The following is a 26,551-nucleotide window of genomic DNA, read 5'->3' on the forward strand; positions in this document are numbered from 1 at the left end:
CCCTGGGGTGTAGGCACCTTAAGTGTCATTACAGTTCAGGGATGCCCTCCTGCACCTGGCACAAAGCCACAGTCAGGTGTCGTGATGTACGTAAGGCATCTTTAAGTCCCCAGTTTCTGCCTAAGAAAACCTCTGCCCTCTGAGTAGTTGGGCATTTGTTCACCCATTGTTTGTGCCCTCTTATACTCGGGTTCTCTGGCTGGGTGTCTCCGGAGCGGGTGGCCGTGTGTTTCCTGGGGCGCTCCGACACAGTGCCACAGCTAGGCGGCTCAAGCAACAGAAACACCCGACACGGAGGCGAGGCAGGGCTGGCCCCTCCCAAGGCTGTGCAGGGTCTTCAGTGCCTCTCCTAGCTTCGGGGGGTCTGCTGGCAAAGGCTGGCATTCCTCTACATACATAAAGACACCAGTCATGTTGGAATAAGGCCCACCCCAGTGACTTCATCTTACCTCTATCATCTGCAAGGACCCTATTTCCAAATGAAGTCACACTCACAGGTCCTGGCGGCTGATTTCAATATCCTTTTGGGGGGACACAACTCGAGGCATGCCAGGGGGCAGGGCGTGGCACAGTCCGTTCAAGTGTCAGCTTTTATGGCAACTAGGAAACACTTTGCCCACCTCTCTGCTTCCACCCAGTGTGTCAACAACATATTTGTGTAGCAACAACTAGAGTTGGGCATCTCAGTGCCGGCTGCACACCAGTGGGGAGAGAGGGGAGTCCAGGGCTTGCTTTTATGGACTTCAGGGCAGCCTTCCCCCAGGGACACCAAAGTGTGTTTTATGGATTGCAGATTTCCACCTTGCAGGGAAAGCCTCCTTTCGTGTCCTCTGGGCTGCTGTGCGCGTGTGTGTGCACACGTGTATGGATTCGCTTGCAGGAATTAGCTCATGCAATTGTCGGGGCCGGCAAATCCAAAGACTGTGAGACAGCGTACTGGCTGCAGTTTGGAGGTAGAATCCCTTCTTCTCCGGGAAACCTCAGCTTTGGCTCTTGAGGCGCTTGACTGACTGCACGAGGTCCACCACACAATCTGGGAGCGTCTCCTTTCCTCAAAGTTGACTGACTACAGACGGTAATCACATCTACAAAACAGCATCCCAGCAACATCTGGACTGGCATGTGACCCAACAACTGGGAAACAGACTGGGCACCAGGACACATGAAATGTAACAAGCACACTGTCCTTGCCGGGAAGGGCTGGCTCACAGCTCGCGGAGGAAAGCCACCTCCCCTGGGCACCTACAGGTTCACGCTGGCTCAGTTTCACCTGCTCAGGTTCACTTGTTTGGCTATAGGTTATGCGGTGCAGTCAGAGTGTGTATAGTGCATTCAAACCCTGTCCCATGACCATCCATAAGGTGACCCCCCTGTGCAACACTTCTTAGACGCCACCTCTTTCCATCGGAGCCTTTGTCCTACATAACTGAGGGCAGGTGGGAGGAGGGTGGCAGGGCTAAGCATTCAAATATTCTCCTCCCGGGTACACAGCAGGACTGGACTTCCCTGCCCAGGTGATGTGGCTGAAGTGTGAGCAGAAGGGCCTTTCTAGGTAGAGGTTTCTGAGAGCCACTGTGTGGATCCCCGTGTCTTCCCTGATGTGGTCACTGGCAGTATTTCAGGTGATGGCTGCTCTGTTGGCCCGGGTCCCAAGCACATCAGCAGGGCCCCAGAATAAGGATGAAGCCAAATAGGGGCTTCAGCCAAGCCTTGAGGGACGTGCAGTGTGAGAAAATAAACTGGGGCTTTGGGGCTACTTGTTACTGCATCATAGGGGAGCCTTTTCTGGACGATACCACTGATCCGTACAGGGGCAACTGGACAGCTTGGGGCTTTCACCATATGCTCTTTTGCACTTCTGAATTTTTGTGTAAGTGCATTACCTGTTTCTTAAAGATGAAGTTTAAATATGTAAATGTCAATGAGTGGGCTTTGACTGCCTTCCCCTCACTGAGCACGAGCGGAGTGTGAGATGGGAGATACGAGCCTCGTCCTTCAGCCCTGCAGGGGGACGGGCTTCACCGTACGGATTCTGCATGCAACACGGCCTCTGCATGCCACTCAGCCACTTCATTTGTGCTCAAGTAAAGAGCAATCCAATCCACACACACCGAACTTAGGTTGGGGAAGTCAAGGGTAAGGCTGACATAGCCTTCTTGCCTTTGTAACCCAACACTTGCTCACCTGCAACTTCACAGCAGATATATGAAGCCCCTGCACAGCTATTCTTAACCTGTTTGGTGGGAGGGCTTGTGAACTTCTGAAGTCCACACCAGATGCTGAGTGCACATGTTTTTCCTTTCACTTCTTTTTAACCTTATATTCGGAAGTAACTTCAAGCCTGCAGAGCAGCTACAAGCATAAGTCAAAGAACTCCTGTACGCCTTCCACCAGCTGACTGATTCTTAACGTATCTCAGGCTGCTTTACAGCTTTCCTTCTGCGGGCATTTGAGACTAAGCTGTAGACATATACCCCTTGACCCCTAAGGAATGTTTCTGAAAAACAAGGACATTCACTTACGCATGCACAATTATCAAAATCAAGAACTTAACAGTGATAAAGTCCATATTCGTTTCACCCAACTGTCCCAATACTGTCCTTGAGAGCAGTTCTCTTCAGTCCCTGCTATTCCAGGACGAGGTATTGAATTTGATTATCATCTCAAGGCCCCTTCAATTGAACAGCCCGTCTTTTTCATGACAGACACTTCTGAAGAGTCCCAGAGGCTATTTTGTAGAATGTCCCTGCACTTGGGTCTGCTGTTCCTCGTGACTGGATCTGGCTGTGTGGCAGGACCACAACGATGCTGACCTCCTGGGGCACCACCAGAAGGCCCTTGCTCTCCACCAGGGCCGTGACTGTGCTGCGCGCTGATCCCTTGGCCAGGGCACCGAGAACGTGCTGTTCTCCCCTTTGCAAACAGGAAGCACCCTGCCTGGAGACGCGGAGCGCTAAGTAGGTATCTTGTTCCTCCTCTTTTCACTTCCTCCTGCTGCTTCAAGCCTCCATGGGCGATTCTCTTGCCTGTATCGATTATCATTACGGTGCTTGCCAAATGATAACTTTCTAGCTTCACCATTCCTCTATCATTTATTAGTCAGCGGTGCACATGCTTTCTGGGGGGGGAGAGGATCCAGCACTTTCATCAGATTCTTTGAGGCACCAATGAGTCCAAAAACAAATTCGCTGTAATTTTCAAAGGTGATAGAGCATCCTATACTCTACAGACACATGGAGGCAGTATGAATTTTTTCCCAGTCCCTGCCAATATGTTTGGGCTTTTGCCATTTTCACTACTATAAACAATGCTTTGAGGAGCATGTTTTTGCAAAGCACTTAGTGCATTCTGACTTTTCCGTAGGATGAGCTCCAGAAGTGGACATTTGACTTTTGGTACACAATGCCAAGGTGCAATCCCTGAAGCCTCCGTGTATTGTGACAATGTCCGTTTGCTCCCACCCTCACCAGCACTGGGTGTTATTCTGTTTAATCTTGGTGTGCATCAGAAGCATCAGTCTTACAGCCACTAAAGGAAGCCCTTAGCACACTTTTTTTATCCAAAGTGAGGTCTGCAATACTTTCTAGGGATTTTGGAGCTGGTATGATGGCAGGGGGATGTGTTTCGTTTCTGGTATGCCTGTCACCAGAGGGAGCACCTGACCCATTTTCAGAGCATGGTTACCAATCAATGAAGGTCCCTCTCACCCAGGAGGGCTCTAACTTCTGTTCGCAAAAAAACAAGGTCCTTGGTTAGTTACCTGCTGCAGCACATGCAGAGGACATGCTGGGAAACATTAAGGCCACTAAGGGGCACAGGAACTCTAGTGACCAGACGGTGGACTCAAGTGAAGATGCAGGCATTCACCCACAAAGACGTCAGCTTCACTGGGAGGAAGGAAACGCAGATGAAAAATGCCACACTTCGTTGCCCATGACTGGCACATATTTTGAAGACTTAAATCCGGGCTCATTCCTGCATCAGTACATTGACATAAGCTGCTTTCTTTGCCTGGAACAGTCTTCTCCGCGTTTCCACAAAAGTTGCTCCCTTGCTTCCTTTCATTCTTTATTCAAATGCCTCCTTCACAGTGAGGGTCTGCCTGGACCATGCTGTCTGAAATTCCTGCCCCCAGCATTCTGGAACCTACTGACCCTGCTCTACAGTAATTAGTATCATTTGATTCTGCCCACTTTTCTTCCTTTCCAAGTTTTAGCACTGGAAGTCCTGCATCTGGGCCACCCTGGACCTGAAGCTTATAGTTTATTATTTGCCTCCCCACCAGAATGGAAGCCCCAGGGATGTAGCATTTTGTTTCCAGCCTCAGTCACTCATCTATACCAAGAACTTAGAACAGCATCTGGCAAACATCTAGTGCTAAAGAAACACCTGAGTGAACAAGTCAGATCCTGATGCTGGGGATCTCAACGAGCTGAACCCCACCGAGGGCTACTGGGCAGAACTGCAGACACACACTCCGATCCTGTGATCCCACTTCAAGGATTTCTCCAGACACAGTCACAGCTATGCCCAAAGATGGATGTCCGAGGATGTGCACGGCAGCTTCTCGCCACAGCCTGGACCTGGCGGGAAGACCACCAGAAGGAGAACACTAGAATCCCAGGGGGGTCCTTGTGGGGGAACACTGAGCAGCAGCTGCTCTCCAGGTGCTGCCAGGGAGGACGTGTGGGAACGTGAGATGCACCTCAGGTAAATGTGCCCGAGTGTGGGGAAGACGACACCTGGGCTGATGGTGGTGTCTGGGAGGCGTGAAGGTGAGAAGAGGAGAGCTACAGTGGCGACCCCCTGCTTTCCTTCCCGCACTGCAGTAACTGTGAGGATTTCCCTCCGAGGCCGTATTTCTTTCGTAATTTAATACAGATGAACGGTAGAAATGAAGATTAACTTCTGAAGTTAGAATTCAAGTTGAAGGAATTTCACTGTACAACAAAGTTTCTGGATCAGCAGCACTTAGCAAAGGAAAAGCACTGCCCCCATTCCTCCCCAGCCCACCCTCTGTGGATTCGGACCCAAGAGGCCTATCGCTGCGCCACCTCCCGGCCGGTTCTCGAACCCATCCCTTCACTCCGACGGCCACCACCACCACTCAGGGCCAGGCCACAGCCAACTCGCAGCTGGATCTTCACCTTCCACTCGGGGCCTCCGGGCTGGTCTCCACAGGGACTGAGGACCAACAGCTGTGCTCCCAGCTCCCAGCCACAGTCCTCACCGGCTCCCTAGGGCCCTACCCAGCTCTTCCCCAGAGCTCAGCCCCTCCCTGCCCGCTGAACCGGCTCCTCTCCCTTCCTCCCTCCACCTCCCATCTCGGGCAGCATCCACTTCCTCCCTAACAGCTTTACTGAGATGCAATTCACAGACCACACATGCAGTTCGTTAAAGTGTACACTTCAGTGGTTTTTAGTACATTCAGAGTTATGCAGCCATCACAATTTCAGAACAGTTCATCATTCCAAAAAGAGAATCTGCACCCATCAGTATGCCCCTCCCCGTCCACCCCCCATCCTCCCCAGCCCCAGGCAATCACTAACCGACTGTGTGTATGTCTCTGACTGTCCTGCTCATTTGAGGTGAGTGGGGTCATGTGTGGTTTTCTTCACTCAGCATAGTGGTTCTGAAGTCCATCTATGTGTACCATGTGTCACGACTGCATTCCTTCCTACAGCCGCACAAAAGTACACTGTACGGTATAAGAGAGCTGGCTTAGCCCCTCATCAGTGGATGGACATTTGGGTTGTTTCCACATTCTGGCTATCACAAATCATGCTGTGTCAACATTTGTGTAGATGTTTTGTGTGAACATGTTTCCACTTCTCTGGGGTATATACCTAGGACTGGAACTGCTAGGTCATGTGGTTAATTCTATGTTTAACCATTTGAGGACCACCAGACTGTTTTCTACAGCAACTGCACCCTTTTTCACTCCCACCGGCTGTGAGGGCTCTAGTTTCTCTGCATCTTCCCCAACACTTGTTACTGACTTTTATGATTATAGCCATCCTGATAGCATGAAGTGGCATCTCAGTGTGGTTCTAACTCGCATTTCCCTGATAGCTAACGATGTTGAGCATCTTGCCATGTATTTATTGGCCATTTATGTATCTTCTTTGACCACCACCTCTACTCAGAGTTTTTGCAACAGTTTCCTCACTGGCCTCCCTGCCTCCACCCATGCCTCCCTTTAAGCTCTTCTCCATCCAACAGTGACCTGGAAAGACTTAAGTCAGACCACAGCACTCCTCTGTTCAAAACCCTGCAGTGGCTCCCTAGTACCTCAGAGCAAAGCCCTGAGCCCCTGACCACAAACACCTCTCTGACCTCATTTCCCAGCACCTCCCCCCCATAACTCTGTTCCAGCCACACTGGCCTCCTTGCAGCTCCTCCAACGTGCCAGGCTTTTGCTCCAGCCGTTCCCATTGCCTAGAATGTTCTTCCTCTGATAAGCACATGGCTCACTTCCTGCCTCCCTTCTATGCACCACGCGCTTTACTTGCTCACTAGATTTTGTTGTATGTCTGCCTTCCTCACCACTAGGGCAAACACCCTTATCTGTTTTCTGACATACCCCAGCACCCAGAACGGTGCCCGGCACATAGGAGGTGCCCAGTAAATACTGAATGAATCAATGCTTTTAGCCCCGTTAGGGACTGAGAACAGAGTCCCTGCTCTCCTGGGGCTGATCTAGTCAGGGGAGACAAAGATAAATGTGCTAGCAAGCAAGAAAGGACAGAGTCTGACAGACCATGAAGAGCAGAGGTCAAGTGGAGCAGCCTGGGATGGGGGCCAGGGACGCTGGTCTGCGAGACTACAAAACCACAGCAGAAGTGCACCTAGGCCATGGGGACAGAGGCGGCGGTGGGAAGCTCTCCCAGCACAGGGGACTCACGCCCACACGGCCTTGGTGACAGAGCGTGGCTGACACCTGGGCCCTCAGGGGTGAGTGCAAGGGGACCTCCTGGGAGTTTGGGAGTTAGTTACTCCAGTGCACTGGTGAGGGTTCTTGCGAGGTTACTCACAGGCTTGGGGCATGTCAGGGTCAGGATCCCAGGGATCCTAAACAACAGCTTCCCTGAGAGCCAACTCTAGCCACTGCCTATTTTTGCAGTCTGACTGGAACACAGCCACCCTCCTCCGTATGCACATGGGCTACAGCAGCAGAACTGAGAGGGCTGGGACAGACGCCCCACAAAGCCTAAAACCTTTACTGAAAAGGTGTGCTGGCCCCAATTTTAAGGTGACTTTTCAGGGGGTAGCCAATCCCCCTTCCCTTTCTCACTCCAAGTCCCGTTGACTTTACTGGACCCCATCACCTCTCACCACCCTCACTGCCACCAACCTGCTGCCATCACCCCCACCTGGACAGTGGCAACGTCAGCCTCTCTGTGCCTGATGTAGTCACGTCTTGTCTGAAGCCTCCAGTGGCTATCCCTGGATTGAAGAAAAGCACAGGCTGCTCATCCTAGCCCAGTGTAGACACAACCATCACTCCCACCCCACCTCCAACCTCAGCGCCCCCAACCTGCGTGACCACTCCGACCCAGCCTCACGGGCATCCAGGTGCTGCCCAGCACACCAAGCCCCACGGGGTCTCTGCACCTTCTGTTCCCTTTGCTCTGAATGCTTTTCTCCAGGGCCTTCCCTGCCCAGCCAAGGTCAAACAGCAACCCCAGCCCTCCCTTTCTATCCCCTGGCTCTGATTCACTGTCCTTCAGGCTTTAGCACTCGCCCACGTGACATACATTCAGGGGCTTACTGTCTGGCTCCCCGACAAGGAGGTAAGCTCAGAGCTCCCCTTCACTCTGCCATCCCTAACCATCCTGCCTGCCACATCCTGGACGTTCCCCAGTTTATTGAACGAATGCAGGTGTCCACAGCGCGGTTATAATAACGTCCGCCCGGCAGGGCTGTTGCAAGGATCACACGAGACCAAGCATAAACAGGAGCTGAGACGGGGCCCGGCACACGGTGGTCACGTCATAACCACCACCTCCGCCACCATCGCGTCTTTTGGGTGGACTTTTTCCATGGAGCTCAGTGGGACAAGCCCCCCAGCCCGGCTCGGCTGGGCCCTGCAGTCCCTCGACGCACCCTGCCTGCAGTGTCCTCGTCTGTCAGTCGGGCCGAGCCCGCGCCCACCCCTAGTCATGGGTGCACTCGCACTGGGTCTGCTTGCAGGGCTTCCTCACACCTTCCTTGTCCTTTCCCGGCTGCGGCCCCGCGAGGGGAAGCCGGGGCGGGGCCTTCCCGAGACCCGCTTTGGCCGAGCGGAGACCACACCGGGCGGCGGCGCCCACCGGGGTCACTCGGCTCCCAGGTCGCGCGCGTCGGCGCAGGGCCGCACCTGGCTTCTTCCTTGGGGATCGCGAGGGATCCCAGCGCCCACTTCCCACGTGGGTAAACTGAGGCCCGGCCAGGGTCAGAGGTCGCACATTGGAGGGCCAGGCGTCCCTGCCTGCAAGGTCGTGCTTACTGGTGTTGGGACCTACGCGACTAGACACACAGATCACAGATCAGGCCCGGAACAAAATGGCGCCTCGCAGAAAAATGTACGTCGAGTCCCCGCGTCCACCTCAACCACTGGCTGAGGAGGGGGCGCGGGCGGCCGCGCACACTCTATTTGCAAATACAAAAACCAACAAATTTCGTTGGCTGAGAGCGGCTTTGCCTGCACTAGACAGGGCCCCCATTGGCCGCTCTCCACTCCTCCCAGCCCCCTGGCACTGCCTTCTCCATCCAGGATTGGCTCACGGGAGTCAGGTGACTACATCCCATGACTACGCGCCCCTATTGGCCGGAGCGCCTTCCATCATCCGTTTAAACCCTACTCGGTCCCGCCTCCCCTCGCCCGGCCCGGGGTCGCCTGCCGACCGTTAGTCGCGGGCGCGATTTCCTGGGCGTCAGGGCGCGCGCACGCACGCCGGGCCGTGAAAGCGTCTCATTTCAAACGGCCCAATCAGCGGCCGCGTCGCCCCACACGTCCTCTCCCTCCCTACATCCCCTTCTAAACCCTTTCATTCTCCAGGGTTTCTATTCTGACTCCCGCGCTCCCCCGTGGGTCGGCCCACCGCACGTCCTCCTTCCCAACTTCTCCTGCTTCTACCCGCAGCTTGGGGAAAGGAGGCGAGCCCTCGAAAGCCGAGGACCGTGCGCGCTGACGTCACGAGCCGAGGCGCGGCGCTCCGAAGACGCGGGGAGGCGTGGCCTACGGGCGGATATAAAACGGCTCCTGTGCGCGCGCGACCGGTTTAGTGCTGCCGGGCACCCAGGCGGGTGGGGTTTCGTACGCGGTGCGCGGCGGACGGCGGAGGCAGCGGGGAACGGAGCGGGGCCGCTGGGCCTTGCCAAGGCCGCAGCGGCAGTAGTTGGGCCCCCCGCCCCTGCCGGCGGCTCGGAGAATTTAGAAAGGGGGCCGGGGGGACCCGCCCCCGGCCGGCCGCAATCATGGTGAGCGCAGCGGCCAGGCCCGGGAGGGGCAGTGAGGGCCACGGAGGAGGAGGCGGGGTTTCCGGAGCCTCTTGAGAGCGGTCGGGGGCTTGGAAGACCCGCCTGGGGGTCCCGGGCATGGCTGGATTCTCCGGTCTTCCCGGAAGCGGGGCAGGCGCCCGGGCGGCCCGCCGGTTCCCTGGAGGGGAAGGCCCGACCGTGGGTGTTCTGGGAGCAAGGGGGCTCCGCCGCCATCTCCAGGCCTGAGCTGGGGTTTCTAGAGTGGTTTTATCAAGGTTAGGGAGGGGAGGGGACCAGCGTAGCCCTTGGGCCTACCCGGAATCGCTGGAGGCGCATGGCGAGTGGTTGTGGGGTCTGATGGGGAAGGTGAAGCCATCCGCAGGTCCCTTCGGAGACCCGCCCCTACTTCTAGTGTGAGATGAGTCTGGGACCGCCGCCCGAAGCATCCTGGGTAGAGGGTCCTTGGCTCAGGGGTGGTTGACAGACTAGGACTGCAGGGTCAAGACTACGCGGCCGCTGCATCGTTAGATGGTGCAGGAAGCCCGGGCTCCGCCGGCCGCTCACTCCTCTCTGTGCGCAGAACTCCAACGTGGAGAACCTACCCCCCCACATCATTCGCCTGGTGTACAAGGAGGTGACGACGCTGACCACTGACCCACCGGATGGCATCAAAGTCTTCCCTAACGAGGAGGATCTCACCGACCTGCAGGTCACCATTGAAGGCCCTGGTGAGTGTGGGAACCAAAGAGGGAGGGCCCACTCCTAGGTTTCTCGTCATCTTTAGAATAAGGACGCTCCCGTTAGGACATCAGCTGAATTCTGCAGATTCTGGGGACGCCGGGTGGGCAGGCAGCCACCTCTTATTCTGGTGGTGGTCATGGCCTGCAGGGTAGGATACCTCAAATGACTTTTCCTCTAAGCGCTTTAAAAAAAGCTGGGGAGTATTTAACGGGAGGCCCAGACGTGGTTTCCCTCAGGCCTGAGAGACGGTAGGAATTAGGGGGAGTGGGAACAGAATGTCAGGCAGTGGGACTAGTACGGGCAAAGACTTGGAGGGTGGACCAGATGTCAACCTGCTGTCACTGTCAGGGAACAAGCCAAGCCCTGCGCTGGGGCTGGGTGGCCAAATGATGGCCCGGGATTCTGTGATTGTGCGGTGGGTTAGCGTGTTTCATGTGCACTGAGTTTCTTCTGCAAAGAAGCCAAGAGGTTCCAAGAGTGGGTGAAGGACCTGGTCAGGAGTGGGGACAGTCGGGAGGGGTTGGGGAAGACTTTGAAGTGGTGACAGTTGAGGGGCAGGCAGTGAGGACCCTCAAAGCCCTGAGTCAGGCGCAGCGGATGTCTTGGGGGAACAGAAAGGAGAGAGGTGGAGCTTGCCGTCAGGGCGCAAAAGCCTTCTGTAGGCGCGACGGAAGTAGATGTGAGAGGTTGCTGGGGCCTGTGGTGGGGAGAGCTGTGGGGCGCTCAGGACTCCACTGAGCATTTCATGGGTGAGGGTGACTTGGTTCTGTGCCTGGAGGTGGAGTTGCAGGAGGGGGCCTGGAGGGTGGCTGCCCAAGCTGCCGATGGGTTGGATTTGGGGGCTGGGGCGTGAGGAGCAGCCATGAACCCGGAGCAACCTGAGCAAGGGGTGAATGAGAGAACCACCCACCGAGACGGGGAGGGCTGCTGAGTTGGCAGCTGTCCCATCACTTGCCCACAGGCTTTCAAACAGGTGTTCCCTGGGAAGACACCTGGGTGAGAGGGTTTGTGGCTCCTGGGAAGTGTGGGAAGTGAAGGGTCTCCTTTTACTTGGGAGTGGAGAGGAGGCCTCGGGGTGGAGGCCACGCATGGTGTGGACGCAGGTGGGGTGCAGTCGGGGTTAACTGACGGGAGTGCCTGTGCCCTCTGGGAACCCTGCTGTTCCGCTCTCAGGAGTCCCTCAGTCTGGCAGAGAAGGCCACCACAGCGAGGAGACAGGGCTTTGGGGGTTTGTGGGGTGCCTGGGAGTCCTGAGCCTCCTGACCTGACCCAGTGCCCCTCTCCTGCACTCCAGAGGGGACCCCATATGCTGGGGGCCTGTTCCGCATGAAACTCCTGCTGGGGAAGGACTTCCCTGCCTCCCCACCCAAGGGCTACTTCCTGACCAAGATTTTCCACCCAAACGTGGGCGCCAATGGTGAGATCTGCGTCAACGTGCTCAAGAGGGACTGGACAGCCGAGCTGGGCATCCGGCATGTGCTGCTGGTGAGTTCCAGCCGGGCCTCCCTCTTGGCCTCCAGAGTACTGTTTCCTTTTAAAAGCTAAGTTGGGCATCACTGGGGCTTCCATGTAAAAATCTGGGTCTCCAGCTTTTCTGGAAAGTCCTGGAAGGACTGGCAGTGCTGGGGCACCCTGATGCTTCCCACTGGTGAGTGACACATCCGGTTAGGGCGCACGCACCCCCTCCCTCCACCACCTCTTCCCCCCATCCCCTTGAAATAATTCATGGCATCATAAAATCCACCATTCTGAAGTGTATGGTTTATGGTGTCTCAGCATTGGGTTGTGCAGCTCTCGCCACTGGTATTCCAGAATGTTCTCATAAATCAGGGTTCTCAGCCGGAGGATTTTGCCCCATCAGGAGACATTCCTAATTGTGGCCTCTGGTTGAGGGAGGCCAGTGCCCTGGCAGCCCCACAGAATGACCTGGGCTCTGAGTTAGCCTAACCAAGCGGAGACTCCCTGCACTACTTGTTGCTCCAGGTCCCCACCGGCCCCTTAACAGCATTTAGGTCACCTGCTGCCTCCTCATCCCTCACAGCTTAAGCAGCTTTTTTTTTTTTTTTTAAACTGCATTTCTAATGAGCCCCTGAGGCAGCTGGTTGGTAGGCTGGGGAATTGGGGCTTCCTGCAGGGCACAGGGAGGATTGCACTCCAGTGAAAACACTCCGAGTGGCAGTGGCAGCTGCCAGGGACACTGGAGATGAGCTCACAGGGTAACTGAGTGTCCCCGGTGATCCCGGGACCACAGTGCTGGGGAGGCGCCTCTGGTTATGGGGTGCAGTGGTCAGAATTAGGGTGCCCTCCCAGGTTCCCGATAACAGCAGTGTCTGCTGGGCCAGGTGCTCTGCATGTGTCCCCACAGCCCTGTGTATCTCCACTACCCCCATTCACACATGAGGGACAGCATGTCACTTGCTTAAGGCCAGTCCTGCTGGGGGGGAGGCGGGATGGGCTGAAAGTGGAGGTGGGGCAGACACCATGGCTTGGGGCAGAAGGTGCGACCAGGGCTGCTGGCCACATCCCTATGGAGTACAGGCCCTCTTTGCTCAGTGTACCCACCCCTCAGTTAAAAGGGGCTTCTGGATAGGTACTGAGGACTGGTCCCCTTCCTTGTCCACCTCTAGGTGTCCCTCGGACACCAGTCCCCCTTCACTTGCATCCTGGTGTCTTTTTGGGTGTGGCCCTCCAGCAGTGTGGCTCTGCATGTGGCATACCTGCTAAAGCCCATGGCAGCTCTGGGTCTGGGCATCTTCCCAGGACTGGGAGGACAGGATACTCGGAGTCCAGCAGACCTGGGCGTGGGTTGCTAAGTTGTCCCCCTTACTTCCTTATTGACCCAGGCAAGTCCCTTCCCTGCCCAGTCCAAGCCTCCATCTCTGGTCCAGTGGAACTGCACAGGTGGCCCTGAGCAAAGATGGGGAGGATGTGGGCGTGAGCTGGGCCAGTGTCCCATCTGGGAACAGGATCGGACCAGAGGGAAAAGCCAGCTTGGGGCCCATCTGTGTCTGTCTGGTCCCCTGACCCAGGCCCTGTCCCCACAGACCATCAAGTGCCTGCTGATCCATCCGAACCCCGAGTCTGCCCTCAACGAGGAGGCAGGCCGCCTGCTCTTGGAGAACTACGAGGAGTACGCAGCGCGCGCCCGCCTGCTCACAGAGATCCACGGGGGCGCGGGCGGGCCCAGTGGGGGCCAGGCTGAGGCCTGCCGGGCCCCGGGCAGTGCAGATGCAGCCGCCTCCACCGACCCTATGGCCCCTGGGGGTCCAGGAGGTGCCGAGGGCCCCATGGCCAAGAAGCACGCGGGCGAGCGTGATAAGAAGCTGGCAGCTAAGAAAAAGACGGACAAGAAGCGGGCGCTGCGGCGACTGTAGCGGGCCCTTCTCCCTCACCCCACCCCCAACCCAACCCTCTACTCTGTCTCTAAGTTATTTAAATTATGGCTTGGCTGGGGGAGGGCTGGGGCACTGGGACCTGGAATTGTTTTTCTAAATAAAGCTGGAAAAGCAGCTGCTCTGTCTCCAGATGCTGGGCCATTGGCTGCACTCTGCTGGCACACCCCCCACCCCCCACCGACCACCCCAGGCCTCCTGGAGGCTGCAGCCTGAGTCCCTCCAGCTCTACAGGCCTCCTGCATGAGGTGGGGCTCCCTATCTTGGGGCAGTCAGCAGGTGATGCAGCTCTTCCCTGGAGTAAGGTTTCTGTCTAAAATGGGGTGGGGGGAGATGGGCTGAGGCCTCCTGGTAGCTTCTGCCCTTCCAGGTGGGAATGTTGGCTCAGCAGTGTCCCTTCCTGGCCAGGTGACAGGCGTGTGCAGTGAGCTGCTGCACCCTCATAGGACCAAGTCCAGCTCTGACCATAGGCTTCATTTTACTTCTGGACAGCAAAGCCTGTTGTGTATATGCCTAACAAGTAAATCCCAGGCCTGCAAGCAGAGAGACCCCCCACAGTGGTGGGCAGGTGGCCTGGGTTTGGGGAGGACCCAGATGCTCAGGGCATGGGGACTTCTCTGGGTGTCTTATTCTAGATCAATGTGGTAGTGGCCACGTGGGTGTAGAAATTTGTCAGGATTTAGACTTAATACTTAAAGTAGATGTATTTTACTTTGTGTTAAGTATACCGAAGTGAAGCTGATTTAAAATTTTTTTAAATCGAGGACTTCTGTTTACCTAGAGTGAAAGACAAGTCAGTGGTCAGAAGATACAAGACATGGCAATCAAAAAGAACTAATCCAAACTATATATGTAAAGAACTACAGACCCAGAAGAAAAAAAAAAGCAGAAACCCTTGAACAGACACTTCACAAAAGGAAGTCCTAATGCCTACCGAACACCTGAGAAGACCACTGGAAGGTGCAGTGTAACAGCTGCAGCCGCTCCCAGGACCTGGCAGCAGTCTGACAATGCAAGTGTTCACGAGGTGGCAGAGCATGTTCATGGTGGGAGCGGGAAACGGGACCGGGGAGATGGAAGCCCGCGTGCTTATTACTCAGCATCCCTACACGTGTACTGCGCTTTAAACATCTGTGCTGATTTTAAACAGTACTCTATAGACACTATACCAAACAACACAAAAATAACGGACTGTCGCTACAGCAGCATGGAAGGATCGCCACCACCATCAGCCAGACAAGTCACAACAGATAAGGTTTGGCGCCATGGTAGCACGATTCCAAAACAGGCACCAGTCAGTCAACCTGTCAAGCATACACAGGCTGTGAAACTGGGAGCGAGAAGACCTTCCGTGAGGCTCAGCATTCTGGTTACCTAGCCGGCAAGGAGTCCCCGGGGGGCTCTGCAGAGGCTGGCGGTCTTGTTTCCTTACTCGGGTGCTGGCTACGGGCAAGCTTGCTTTCTAATTATTTTTGAGTGTATAAATGTTTTATGCACTTTATAAAGTCTGCCACACTTCAGAATTTTTAAAAAGTGAAGAAACTAAATTTGTACGTGGACTGATCTCCAAAGTACATTAAGTGAAAAAAAGCGACATGCAGTGCATGCAATACATTACCATTTCTGTTAAACATTTAGTTTTTGTTTAAAATAGGATTCATGTGTATTTTCATGTGTGTGCATTTAACTCCTGGAAGGTCACATTGGAGCCTGCAAATACTGTCAAGGAAGGACAGCGTGGACTACTTTGTGAATGTTACCCACTGAAAAACAGCTGGTTTTTTAGTTTAAAGCTAACAAGTTTCTACAAAGCAATAGCTCCCTCATTCCTGCCTCCCCAGCACCCAGATCCCTTAATCAGGGGCAACCACCAGGATTGATCAGGGTCACAGGTTCTCTGGAGGAACTCCACCAACCCAAGTCAGTAGTGTCAACAGATGTTTGTTCCTTCAGCACTGCCCCCCCCCACCTGACCCTCCCTCCCTCCCTGCTCCACACTGGTGGTCATCCTGCCTACAGGCGGGCTTTGACCTGTGTCCCATGCCGACAGGCCGGCCCTGCTGCAGTGCAGAAGCCCGTGCATGTCATGCGGTGCAGGGTAGGTATCTGTGGAGTAAATCTTGTGACGTTACTGTCACTTCACAGTTTTTTACATACCGCCACGTTCCTATGGGTTTGTACCAAAGCAGTGCCAGTAGCCCGTCCCACATGCCCTCCAGCACTTTTTAACCCAACATTTGGATGTTTCTCAATCTGAGAAGTCAACACTACCTCGGTATATTTTTAAGAGACTTTTTTGGAACAGTTTTACAGAAAAGTGATAAGGACAAGACAATGCCCCACTGCTGCCTCTTCTCTTCCACAGCCACTGTGCTAAATGCAGGCGCTCCTGCTGGGAGAGCCCTGGCCAAGGGCAGGGCAGACATACCCTTACGGGCTAACCAGCAGCCGGGCTGCTCACACCCACGTGGACATCCGGACAGTTTCCAAAAAGGAAACAAGCGAGTGCTCATGGTCAGGCCAGGGGCTAGGGTCCGGGGGCCCTTTTCTCCCCTGGACACCCCTCTACCATCTGCATGTCCCAAACCACACACGTGCTATTTCTATAATGGGAGACTTCCAAAGACCAGATGATTTCATCCCAGCAAACTACAAGAGCAACAGGGAAACCGGAAGTTCCTAGATGGGCACAAGCAGCCTGGGTTGGGAACGCAGCCCAGAATGCGATGCTTCTCACCAGAACGCACGGAAGGCTCGCTCCACAGGGTTAGCAGGGAAAACACAGCCTCATTTTGTGGGCAAACAGTTGCAGACGCAGCGAAGACATTGCGATCATTTCAGTTCATCTGATCAAAATAACATCACAAATATTCACCCATTTTTACAGTGAAAATTGGGCATGTCCTGAGCTTGTGCATTTAATCTCCACAGCCTTGAGTTTAGGGTCTGTGATAAGCACCCGTACGCAGGAAACAGGCATGAACTAGGTGACCCACTCAGGGCCCACGGGGGAACTGGCGGACCTGGAGCTGGAACTTGAGCAGCCCGGCTCCACGGTGGCCAAGCCACCAGCCCAGACGCGGGATGTGGGCGGCAGGGGGAAGGGGCCTTTTAGCACCCGAGTTCGGCCCATAGCCTCCTGGCCCCACTGCTTCTGTGGGAAGCCGTCAGCCACGTTGGAGCGCCTGTGCCCAAGTTACTTCTCTTGCTGTTTTCCAAATTTCCCTTTGGCTTTCAGCATTTTTGCTGTGTCTGGGTATCTGTGTTTTTTATCTATTTTTCCTGTTGCAAGAAGTAAGTTGGGATAGATGGCCCTGTGCCCGCCACACCTACCCAAGGAGGTGGGAAACGGAGGTCTGCTCCCTCCCTTCACCCTCCATGGCCCCAACCCCACCCCAGCAGCAACCACACCCGATGCGGGGCACCCAGCCCAGCCACTGACAGGCTGCCCATTGACTGACCACGGCCACTGCTCAGGTGAGCACAGGCTGGGTGAGGAGGGAAGGTTCACATGGTTATGTTGGCGGTGGTGGGAGCGGGGTCCGCGCAGCCGGGACTCCACGTGGGCAGAAGGCCCGGAGCACGAGGTTCCAGAGCAGCCTGGTCTCAAAGCTGCGGGTGACGAAGGCCCAGAACTGCCCAGCCCTTGCTTCCTGACAGAGCGGCCATGGCCACGCTGCCAGGAGCCTTAACAGGGCAAGGCCCTGCATCCCCAGGGGGACCCTCCAGGGGAGTGGAAATGCAAACGCCTGGTGTGTGAGGAGGTGGACGTGGGCCTTGGCAAGCACCCTGCCAGGGTGGGAATAAGCCATCTGAGTTATTCCGCCAGGACGGTGCTCTCCTGGGTTGGGCAGGACCCACATGGGGCCAGCGTGCCTACTGCTGGGGTCCAGGTGAGGAGGTCTGGCGGGGGGCAGGAGGCTCACACTGGAGCTGGGCAAGGCTGGATCAGGAGTCAGGGTAGGTGAGGTCAGCAGCTGTTCTGGGTATGGAGTCAGCCCCACCAGACGGGATCCTGCAGACCCCGGCCTCTGGAGGACACGAGGTTGTCTGCACAGGGACCCTCCATGCTGGCTCCTCAGCCCTGGGCCTGGTAGCTGGCACGCAGGTCTGCAGGAACTGTTGGGAGTAACCATGTGACTGATCCTTTCCCACCCTGAGCCTGTTTCACACCTGTAAGGTGACATCTGCTTCCACGGTATACCTGCAGTAGTTGGAAAAATGGCCCTTCCACACCTGAGTATGTGGGCTTATCTATACACACACATGCCACACACCCATCTGAACAGAGATCCATTTTCTCACAGCACCTCACCTCTGAAAGGCCAAGAGTTCCTGCAGGTTTTTCTCAGCCTTTTGTTAACTCACTGGATGCCATTAAGAGGCACAGGAAGAGCTAGTTACTTGCCAAGGACACACAGCCTGTGCGTGAGCTGGTAGGAGGCAGCTGAAAGGCGAGCAGGGAGCAGGCGAGGGCAGGCGAACTGGGAGAGCCCGCTTCATAGGGGTGGTCAGGAAAGGGCTGTGCAGACAGCCTGGGAGACAGAGGCAGGCCAGCGCCACAGGTCGGGGGGTGGGGGCGGGCAGAGACCCTACAAAGCCTGGAGGCCCAGCCTGGCTGGCAAGACTGGGAGCAGGTGAAGACGAGGGAGGGAACAGAGGAGCACGCTCCCAGTCTAGGAGGAACAGCTGGCTAGCTGGGTTCTCAACCAAGAACCAGCTGCTGGCAGGATACCTGGGGCAGCCACCCCTTGCACATGGTGTGTGGGCCTCCAATCCCCTCCCAGTGAACAGCCCCACGGGGATGAGGACTCATTCATGAGCTGCCCCAGCGCCTGTCTCAGAGGCAGAGAAGGGCACTCTGGACCTGGAACCTAGCCTCTGCTTGCGTCCCCCGACACAGTGCACTTCCCTACCGTGGGCCCGGTGGGCTGGGTGCTGCCACAGAACCACACCCGGGAGGCCCAAGTGCGCTTTCAGGCTACCAGAGGCCCACTTCTTACCCAAGAGCCAGTCGGGAGCCTTCTGTTCCCCTTATACAGAGTCTATAGCTCAGGGCCAGACAGACAAGAGGTCACCTTTGCGGGCCTCGCTGGACACACTGCCCAACAGGAAGAGGCCGCAGCCCCGTAACGGGTGGGCTAATTCATGGTCTAGACCCCCACCCCGCAGCAGACACCAACCAGATGGTAAAGGATCGAGACAGACACTTAAGGCCCACCTTACAGCTCTGCCAGGATGGTGCGTGCGCTTCCCTCGTTCAACCAGCGCCTTCTGGTCTGGGCACTGCAGTCACCCCTTACGTGCTGTACAGACTCTGCGCCATCCCCGAGCCCTCCTGGTGGAGCAGGACCACAGGCCAGGGCCGAGCTCCCTCAACCCCAGGCCTGGTCCCTCCAGACCTGCGTGGGACTGGGTGGAGGAGCCCTGGGGACAAGCTGACAGGGAGTTCTGATGACGCTACGGAATCACACACACAGGGCAGGGCCCCAGGGCCACACAGAATGAGGCCTGAGCAGAGTGGTCACAAGTCGGCTGATGGCTGACATCTTTATTGCCCCAGGGGTGCTCAGGAGCTCTTGGTGGGGCGCGCCCTCTTCCTCTTCACCATCACAGGCTTCTGGCTGCGCAGGATGGCGCTGGCTCTGCGGATGGCAGCCTGTGGGGTGTGCAGGGGCTCAGCTCACCCACGTGCACCACCTGCCTGCCCGCTGGGAGACGGGTCCTCCCCGTGCAGTGATCCGCAGACGCCCTTCCTCACGCCAGCCGCGCCCCATCCCCACCCCCACCCTGCAGCCCAGCCGCTCACCATGCGCAGGTCCGGGCGGTACTTGTTCTTGCGGATCATGTGCCGGATACTGCTAAGGGTGGCCCGGGCATTCTTGTTGATGGTAGTCCGCACGTAGGAGGTGGCCGGCTTTCGCTGGCCTGGGGGTGGGCGGCAGGATCAGTCAGGTGGTCTAGGTCTTCGTGCACCTCCCAGGGGTGAGAGCGCAGTCTCAGCCCAGAACCCGAGCACCCTGCCCCATCTCCAAACGTGGACTCATGGGACGCTCAGCAGCCCCACAGGCCAGGTCCTGCCTTGGGCCCTGTACATGTCTCGTCCTCCTGTGACCCCAAGCCATGGGCTCATCCCACTGGACAGAGATGGAAGCGGAGACCACGGGATCAGTAAAGAGTGTCACCCTGGGACACACATACAGCACAGGTGCTTCAATCCAGGCTTCGAGGCTCCAGGGAGGGCACTGGGGTGGGCCCTGGGCACAGTGCGGGCCGGCAGTGAGCACTCCTCAGCCTGCTGCTTTGGGCCCTGCCCTGCCACCATCCCTGCCCAAAACAAGGGTCTGGGATGCCAAGCCAAGAGGTCTGGCCGGGATGCTGGGGTGATGGGACCTGGGAAGGCCAGCAAGAGGAAGAGCCCTGGGGCCAGCACCTGCCTCACTGTGTGCAGGGGTGGGGTCTGGACTCACTGCCCAGGATCCAAAAGAGGCACCCTCTTTCCTGTGACCCAAAGCTGCTGGCCTCAATTAGAACTGCATCAGCAAGGCCTCAGCTGGAGCTCTGCACTCACAGCGCCAAGTACGAGCAGCTTCCTCCAAGAAACCGAGGATCCCTGGACACATTAGTGGTTTAACGTTGCCCTCGGCTTACTCACGGACCCCAGGGTACAGACACTATCAATTACCTCCTCTCAAGGATCTGGTTCCTGACAGGCTGGGAAAAGCCACCCAATAATTCAAGACAAAAACCAAATTTTTAGGACCCAACATATCAGAACAGGGTTCTCAGGAAGACGGGAAGCTTGGAAGGTCAGTGGGGAAATGACTGGTTGCCCCCCAAGCTGAACCCCTGGAGAAGGTAAGTAATCACCCCTCCAGCATAGGCAGACCACGGCCACGGCTGTCACTGACAGTGCTGGGCTCCCAGCGCTAAATCAGGGACCCAGTAAACTCATCCATCTCCTAAATCAATCCCAGTGAAAAGCAGTGATGGAGATGTACCCCACAGCTGAAACTGTTAACAGCCCACAAGGCACTCTTTGCCCCTGGACCTCCTCTAAGACACTAAAATTGTCAGTCCGTAGCTGAGAGCAGTCAATGGGGGTGGGGTGCCCAAGATCCCTTATGAATCCAAGAAAGCCGAATGGGGGTCAAACTGCTGCCTCCCAACCGGTCTGCCACTCCCTCTATGTGGGAGGTAGGGAAGGCTGCTAACCTTCCCTGTTTGCCTCAGTTTTTCCACCTGCAGTCAAATGGAGATCTTTACCTCCACCTGACTTGTTTCAAGGATTCAATTAGAAAACATCACATGATGGTGCAACCGTAATTTAATCCTCACAATCACTCAGTAAAGTACAGTTCCTATTAATTTCCTGACCTAACAGATGAGCAAACGTGTTGAAGCAGCCTGACCAGCTCACAGCCTGCGGTCTGGCGAGAGGGAAGCCAGCTTCCCAGACCAACATCCTGACCCCGAGAACTCGATCGACAGTTATTCCTGCTGCCGGACACTGAAAAAAACCATAGCTCACTGCCCCGAATAAAGGGCCCAGTTGCGGGGCCAAACACGGGCAAATGCTCACCGGATCTCCGCTTCATGACCACCACTACACCCTTGCCGTCCGCCGCCGGCTCCACGCCCACAGTCTTGCGGTGAATCAACCCGTTGTAGCGGAAGGAGTTGCGGGCCTTCAGATTGTTAGGTTCCTGGCGGGGAGGACGCATGGGGTGGTGAAGCGGGGACCTGCGCCCGTGCAGGCGCCCCCTCGCACCCAGGGTCCAGGCCGCACTTACGGTGCTGTACGTCTGCTTGTTCCTCTTGATCAGAAAGCTGGAGCAGTTCCGCACGACCATCCACTGCAGATGCGCAGACATGGCGGCAGCTGCGGGAAAGGGGCGCGGGAAGGCGTCAAAGGGGCAGCAGGGCGCGCGGCTCCCCGCACAACAGGGAGAGGGAGCGGCGTGACAAGGTAGCTGGGCGGACGGGGGCACCCTAGAGGCAATGACCTAGAACTCTGCCAGGCGGGGCTGGACGATCGAAGGCAGTGGGCAGAACCGGGCGGCCGACTTTAGTGCGGGGGACAGGGTGAGAGTGCACAGCGACGCCAGGCGGCGGGCCGTGGGGCCGCCAAGGTCGCGAGCGGCGCAGCGAGAGGCTGGAGGGAGGCAGAGGCATATAGCTGCTGGCACGAACCCCGGCCACGCGTAGGGACGGAGGACGGCACGCTCACCTCCTCGCGCTGCGGCGGCCGGAGACGGAAAGAGGCTGGCGGGGGGAGGGGCGACTCCTTTAATAGCGACACGCATTTCCGCTTCCTCTCTAGCACTCGCGTGTTGCCCCCTGGCCCCGCCTCCTCGGTGGCTCGGCAACGCTCGGCTATTTCCGCCATCTCGTCGTCCATTGCTCGGGGATCTTCAGAGCTCTACTGCTAGAGACCCGAAGGCGCGTTCTCGGAGGCGGAGTGCTACAGTCTGAGGGCCCTTCGTGTGTTGCTGAAGCTCGGTGGCTGGATTTCCGAGTCGGTTCCCCTCGAGAGGCTCCCTAGTCCCTTTCCTCAACAGCCTATATTATTGCCTACCCGGCGCTTGGCATTATGCTTGGAACAGGATGGGCGCTCCATAAACATTTGTTTTACCCACGACCGTGCGAGCAGGTGACTTAAGCCTAGCTCCAGCGTCTTCGGAAGCTTCCGGACTTCATCGTAAGCCCTCGGCTATTCCCGAAGAAGGCACGGAGGCCCGTTCGGGCATTTTTGAACTCTCCCGAAACGCTCTTCCGCTGTGTGGCCGCCTTCCCTTATTCGCTCATGCCCGGTTCGGGTCTGTTCGGAAACACTCGGTCTCTATTCGGCCACGCTCGGAACCCTCCGGCTAATCTCAGCAGCCATCCCCCCTTAGTTCTTTCTCCTCAAGGGTCCTCTTTAAATAAACTTTTAAATTATTTAGAGTCTAGTGTATATCAATAATACTTTAATTCTTAAAATTGTTTAGAGTCTAGGAAGAAGCTAGACGGAATTTCTTGCACACTATTATTCCAGGGGCGTAGATTTCCGCTAAGGACAAGTTGATGTTTAGAAAAAGAGGTTTGCCTGGGAAAGCTCTGGGTTCCCTTAGGCGTTCCATACATGTGGGCCCAGCATCCCTGGGCCTCGCAGCCCATTCTCCCACCAAAGTCCGCCACAGGTCATACCCCCTTATTGTTCACATTCTGTGGTCAGGCATGTTAAGGGCAGGAGCCTTGCCTGTGTGGTCAGCCCCACCAGCAGAGGGCCCGGTGCTGGGGGGCCCCAGGCGACTGAGCAAAAGGAGTGGCAGAGCTTTGTCACCTCTATTAGTGCACCTTGACTTGCAGTTATGCCTGGGAGCTCGAGGGTCCCTCTCAGTGTCTTAGGCTTCTTGGTGATGAGCCCTGACAGTCCAGAGGTCCCAGGAGAAACCCAAGGGCAGAGGTATGGAGGAGGGATTTGCCCTGCTGCCTCCATTAGAGCCCCAGAGTCTCACGGCGGTCAGAGTTCTGAGAATATCCTCCGTGCCGGCGGGCGGAGGCGCAAAGAAGGCCCCAGGGAACAGGCAGGAAAGTGAGCAACGTCAGCTCCGTGGAGCCCGGGTTTCCTCCACCAGCTCACCCTGACTGCTGATTTCTCTGCGTCCCAGCGCTCCCTGGGGTCCAGGGGCCTGTCTGCTCCTTGTTTCGGACGCCACCGATCCCCATAGTGGGGCCTGGTGTGCAGGAGGGCAAATGCTCAGAGCCCTGATAAGGAACAACGTCGGGCTCCCAGGGCGCCCCAGGCCCCCTCCATGAACACCCTTAGTTTTGGCCATGGTTGCCTCGCGCTCCTTGGGGTGCAGAGGCCCGTCACACACCTTAATGTGCGCCCAGCTGCCCGTCGCAGCGGCCTCGGAGAGCCAGGCCCTGCCCGGAAAGCGACCAGGGCGCCCCCAAGCCGGCCCGGCCGCACCCGGCCCGGCTCAGGTGACCAGGCGGGCGCCGGGCACACCTGGCGCCGTTTCCTGACCCCGCCCCGGCCGGGCCGCACCCCGGGACGATCTCTCTTGAACGGAGCCAGCGCGGCGAGCAGGGCCATGGCGGCGGCGCCAGCGGCGTGCGCCTCGCAGGGGCCCCCGCCGGGAGCGCCGGCCCCGCCGGCCGGCGCGCCAGGGTCCGCGTCCGGCCTGGGCCGCTGCCGGGTGGCGCTGCTGCTGGCCGTGGCGCTGGACGTGGCGGGCATGGCGGCGCTGCTGACCGGCGTGTTCGCGCAGCTGCAGGTGCGCGGCCGTGACTTCGGCGACCTGCTCATCTACTCGGGCGCGCTGCTCGTCTTCCTGAGCCTGCTCGGCTGGATCCTCTGGTACACCGGCAACATCGAGATCTCGCGCCAGGAGCTCGAGCGCGACTACGGCCTCAGGCCCTCGGCGCTGGCCCGCCTGGCGCGCAAGCTCTCCCGCCGCTGGTCGGCTCCGGCCTCTGCGTCCGGGCCGCGCGCCGCGCCCGCCTCCTGGGGAGCACGCCGCGCCCCCCGCACGCCCCCGCCGCCCGCCGCCGGCTCCCGCCGCGTGCGCCTGCAGCTCTCCGCGCTCGAAGCCGGGACCGGGGCGGCGGGCGCGGGCCCCGAGTGAGCCAGGTGAGGGGTCGGGAAGGCGGGGCAGCAGGGAGAGGAGGAGGGGCCGCAGGAGGCGGGGGGAGACGGAGGGAGAGATGGAAACGGTGCCGAACAGGGAAAGATGGAGCCACGCCGGGGGCACAGACACACAGGATGAGTAAAGGTTGGACAGGACGACGCAGAGAGTAGCCGAGACCCAGAGGACGGAGACTGAGACAGCAGGCCTGGGGGCCCACCTGGAGAGACGCAGGAAACCCAGCCCCGCAGGGACGCCTGGAGAGTCACCACTACATGGCCCTACACCTGGCCGTCCCTCCCTGCGCTCCAGCCCGAGGCGCACCAGGCCCCGCGCAATCCTCTCAGTGTGACCGGGTCTCTGAGGTTACTACTCTTATCGCCCCCATCCCAGTGGAGGACATGGGGGCGCAGAAAGGGGCCACCTCTTGCCCAGGTACACACAGCTGGGATTCTCCTGACTAGTAGCTTAAATAGAGAGGGGGAGAGTGAGATCCGCCAGAGGAGGGATGGCAGCAGAGAGGGAAGGCGGAGAAGGCTCTGCTGCTCATTCCCCCCCCTTTCTAAGCACAGTCTCCAGCTTGCACTCCTCTGGTCAAACGCCTGCTGTGGCTCCCCATTGCCCTCTTGTTCAACCCAAACCACCCACTGTGGGCCCCCACATTTCAGACCCACATCTCCTGCCTTCTCTGCAGTTGCACTGACCCCCCTCAGTCCATGGACAGCCAAGCTCTCTCATACCAGTTGGGCTTTGGCCGTCTCTCCCCTGCTGTAGGAACGCCCTTGCTGGCTGTCTCCACACAGAAACTTCCCATGTGTGCTTTAAGATCCACTCAACTTCATTGCCTTTCTCTGGGTCTCCATATTGCCCCCAGGAGACAGGCAGGCCCTTGGGGTAAGAACTGGGTCTCTGGTATCTTTGTTCTTAGCATTGCCTAGCAAGACGTGGACTCAGGAAACCAGAAGTTGATGATTGGGTAGGTGGGTCGTTCGATGGATGGATGAATTGGTTCATGGATGGGTGGTTGGGCAGATGGATGGATGAATGAATGGACTGGTGGATGGATAGATGATATATGGATGGATTGGTGGGTGCATGGAGAGATGGGTGCATGTGGATGGATGGGTGGATGGGTGAGTGTGGATTGGTTGATGGATGTGTGGGTGGATGGATGATGGATGGATGGATCTGGTTGTATTAATGAGTGGGTAGGTGGGTGAATGTGTGGTTGGTTGGATAGATGGTGTGGGCAGATGGATAGGTAAACGCATAAGAAGATGGATGGATTGGTTGATGTGCGGGTGGATAGGTGGAACAATGGGTGAATGAATGACTGAGTCACTTTCTCAAATGGGGGTTCCATAAAAGAATGACACCCTACTGTCCTTAGACATTATATGTGATGAGTTAACTTTTCTCCTATGCATTCAGAATACGAGTTATATATCCTTCTTTGTGAAAATTGAGAAAATAGTCACTCCAACCATTTGCTATGTTCTGTGGCCTAGATGAAAACCATCTTAGGAAAGGATGAATACCTATATTCATAGATGAAGCATGAACTAACACACACATTTGGCATATGCTGCAGAAATAACCACCTGTGGTTAAAATTACCCCTGAAAATCCTTTACCTTGCCCAAAAGCCTAACAGAGCTGGGTGGCCCTCCCTGCTGGAACCACCTGCCAGGAACTTGGGGAAAGGGCCCATGAGTGTACACCCCTCTTGGAAGGAAAGTGGGCCCATTCAAACACAGGACTCCTCGAGAGGCAGGGTGAGATATGCCCAGCACTTGAAGGACAGAGAATTTTCATTTTAATAGAGGACCCATAGGTTGTGGCTCCAGTCGCTGTCTTCTCCCTCTGGGACCAAGTTAGTTCAGTAAAGGGACAGACCCAGCCGCCCCCTTTGCTATTTCTCCCCTCTCTCTTCTTCCCCGTCTCTGCCTGTCCCTGTCCTTTGTTCCCATCTCGCACTACTGGATTCTGATGCGGTAAAGACGAGCATGCTGTAGCCACTGAGGGTGTAGAGAGATGAAGAGCAAAAGATCAAATGTGTGAGGCGATGTGCCAGGGGCTGGAGCAGGAGAAAGGACTCCCGTGCCTCCTTCAGGCCACTGGTCTGTGGGCCCGGGAGTGCAGGGATTCTGGGAGGGGTCCCAAACAGCCACTAACCGCACCCTCCCTCCTGCAGATGAACCTGTGGCCCCACCTGTCAGGACTGGACTGAGATGCGCAGCTGTCCCCAATGTCACCTGGCCACCAGGATGCCCACCTGCCCTCCCCTTATCCTTCTCTGGATAAATGGCTCTGCCTCACAGCACTGCATGTCTGTCTGGG

At 56.9% G+C, this 26,551-nt stretch overlaps 3 protein-coding genes across 8 annotated transcripts; 2 read left to right on the plus strand and 1 right to left on the minus strand.

The window, feature by feature from the left end:
• Positions 1-9,266: 9,266 nt before the first annotated feature.
• On the plus strand, positions 9,267-13,712 carry UBE2S (ubiquitin conjugating enzyme E2 S). Its single transcript, XM_017647228.3, has 4 exons — positions 9,267-9,462; positions 10,043-10,190; positions 11,498-11,688; positions 13,248-13,712. The coding sequence occupies exons 1-4, from the start codon at positions 9,460-9,462 to the stop codon at positions 13,575-13,577; spliced, it is 672 nt and encodes a 223-aa protein (XP_017502717.1). The 5' UTR covers positions 9,267-9,459; the 3' UTR covers positions 13,578-13,712.
• A 5,399-nt stretch (positions 13,713-19,111) lies between these two features.
• On the minus strand, positions 19,112-21,900 carry RPL28 (ribosomal protein L28). 3 transcript variants are annotated; one of them, XM_017647240.3, is made up of 5 exons: positions 21,826-21,900; positions 21,389-21,477; positions 21,178-21,301; positions 19,405-19,523; positions 19,112-19,254 (listed from the first exon to the last, which is right to left on the minus strand). In XM_017647240.3, exons 2-5 carry the CDS (start codon positions 21,467-21,469, stop codon positions 19,165-19,167), a joined length of 414 nt encoding a protein of 137 aa, XP_017502729.3. In that variant the 5' UTR covers positions 21,470-21,477; positions 21,826-21,900; the 3' UTR covers positions 19,112-19,164. The 3 variants fall into 3 exon arrangements, with proteins under 3 accessions (XP_017502729.3, XP_017502726.1, XP_017502728.3); XM_017647237.3 differs by having other exon boundaries at positions 21,789-21,840; XM_017647239.3 differs by lacking the exon at positions 21,826-21,900 and adding an exon at positions 21,602-21,815.
• Positions 21,901-23,613: 1,713 nt separating this feature from the next.
• TMEM238 (transmembrane protein 238) lies at positions 23,614-26,531 on the plus strand. Of its 4 annotated transcripts, none has more exons than XR_012126718.1 (4): positions 23,614-24,216; positions 24,311-24,646; positions 25,140-25,187; positions 26,406-26,531. XR_012126718.1 is itself a non-coding variant. In XM_037025873.2 (2 exons), exon 1 carries the CDS (start codon positions 23,678-23,680, stop codon positions 24,209-24,211), a length of 534 nt encoding a protein of 177 aa, XP_036881768.1. In that variant the 5' UTR covers positions 23,619-23,677; the 3' UTR covers positions 24,212-24,216; positions 26,406-26,531. The 4 variants fall into 4 exon arrangements, 1 of the variants encoding a protein (XP_036881768.1); XR_012126719.1 differs by having other exon boundaries at positions 24,311-24,576; XR_012126717.1 differs by lacking the exon at positions 25,140-25,187.
• Positions 26,532-26,551: the final 20 nt, after the last annotated feature.

The sequence above is a fragment of the Manis javanica genome, chromosome 17 (assembly GCF_040802235.1).
Source record: "Manis javanica isolate MJ-LG chromosome 17, MJ_LKY, whole genome shotgun sequence".
Lineage (NCBI taxonomy): Eukaryota > Metazoa > Chordata > Mammalia > Pholidota > Manidae > Manis > Manis javanica.

Excerpts from the sequence above, each read along its gene's own strand:
- TMEM238 (XM_037025873.2), top strand. The coding sequence starts at position 23,678 with ATGGCGGCGGCGCCAGCGGCGTGCGCCTCGCAGGGGCCCCCGCCGGGA.
- RPL28 (XM_017647239.3), bottom strand. The coding sequence starts at position 21,770 with ATGCCTCTGCCTCCCTCCAGCCTCTCGCTGCGCCGCTCGCGACCTTGG. Across the intron at positions 19,524-21,177 it reads GGTCATGAAGCGGAGATCCG|GCCAGCGAAAGCCGGCCACC; the intron begins GTGAGCATTTGC and ends GCCCACCCCCAG. Across the intron at positions 19,255-19,404 it reads ACCGCCCGGACCTGCGCATG|GCTGCCATCCGCAGAGCCAG; the intron begins GTGAGCGGCTGG and ends CACACCCCACAG.
- UBE2S (XM_017647228.3), top strand. Across the intron at positions 10,191-11,497 it reads GGTCACCATTGAAGGCCCTG|AGGGGACCCCATATGCTGGG; the intron begins GTGAGTGTGGGA and ends CCTGCACTCCAG. Across the intron at positions 11,689-13,247 it reads GCATCCGGCATGTGCTGCTG|ACCATCAAGTGCCTGCTGAT; the intron begins GTGAGTTCCAGC and ends CTGTCCCCACAG.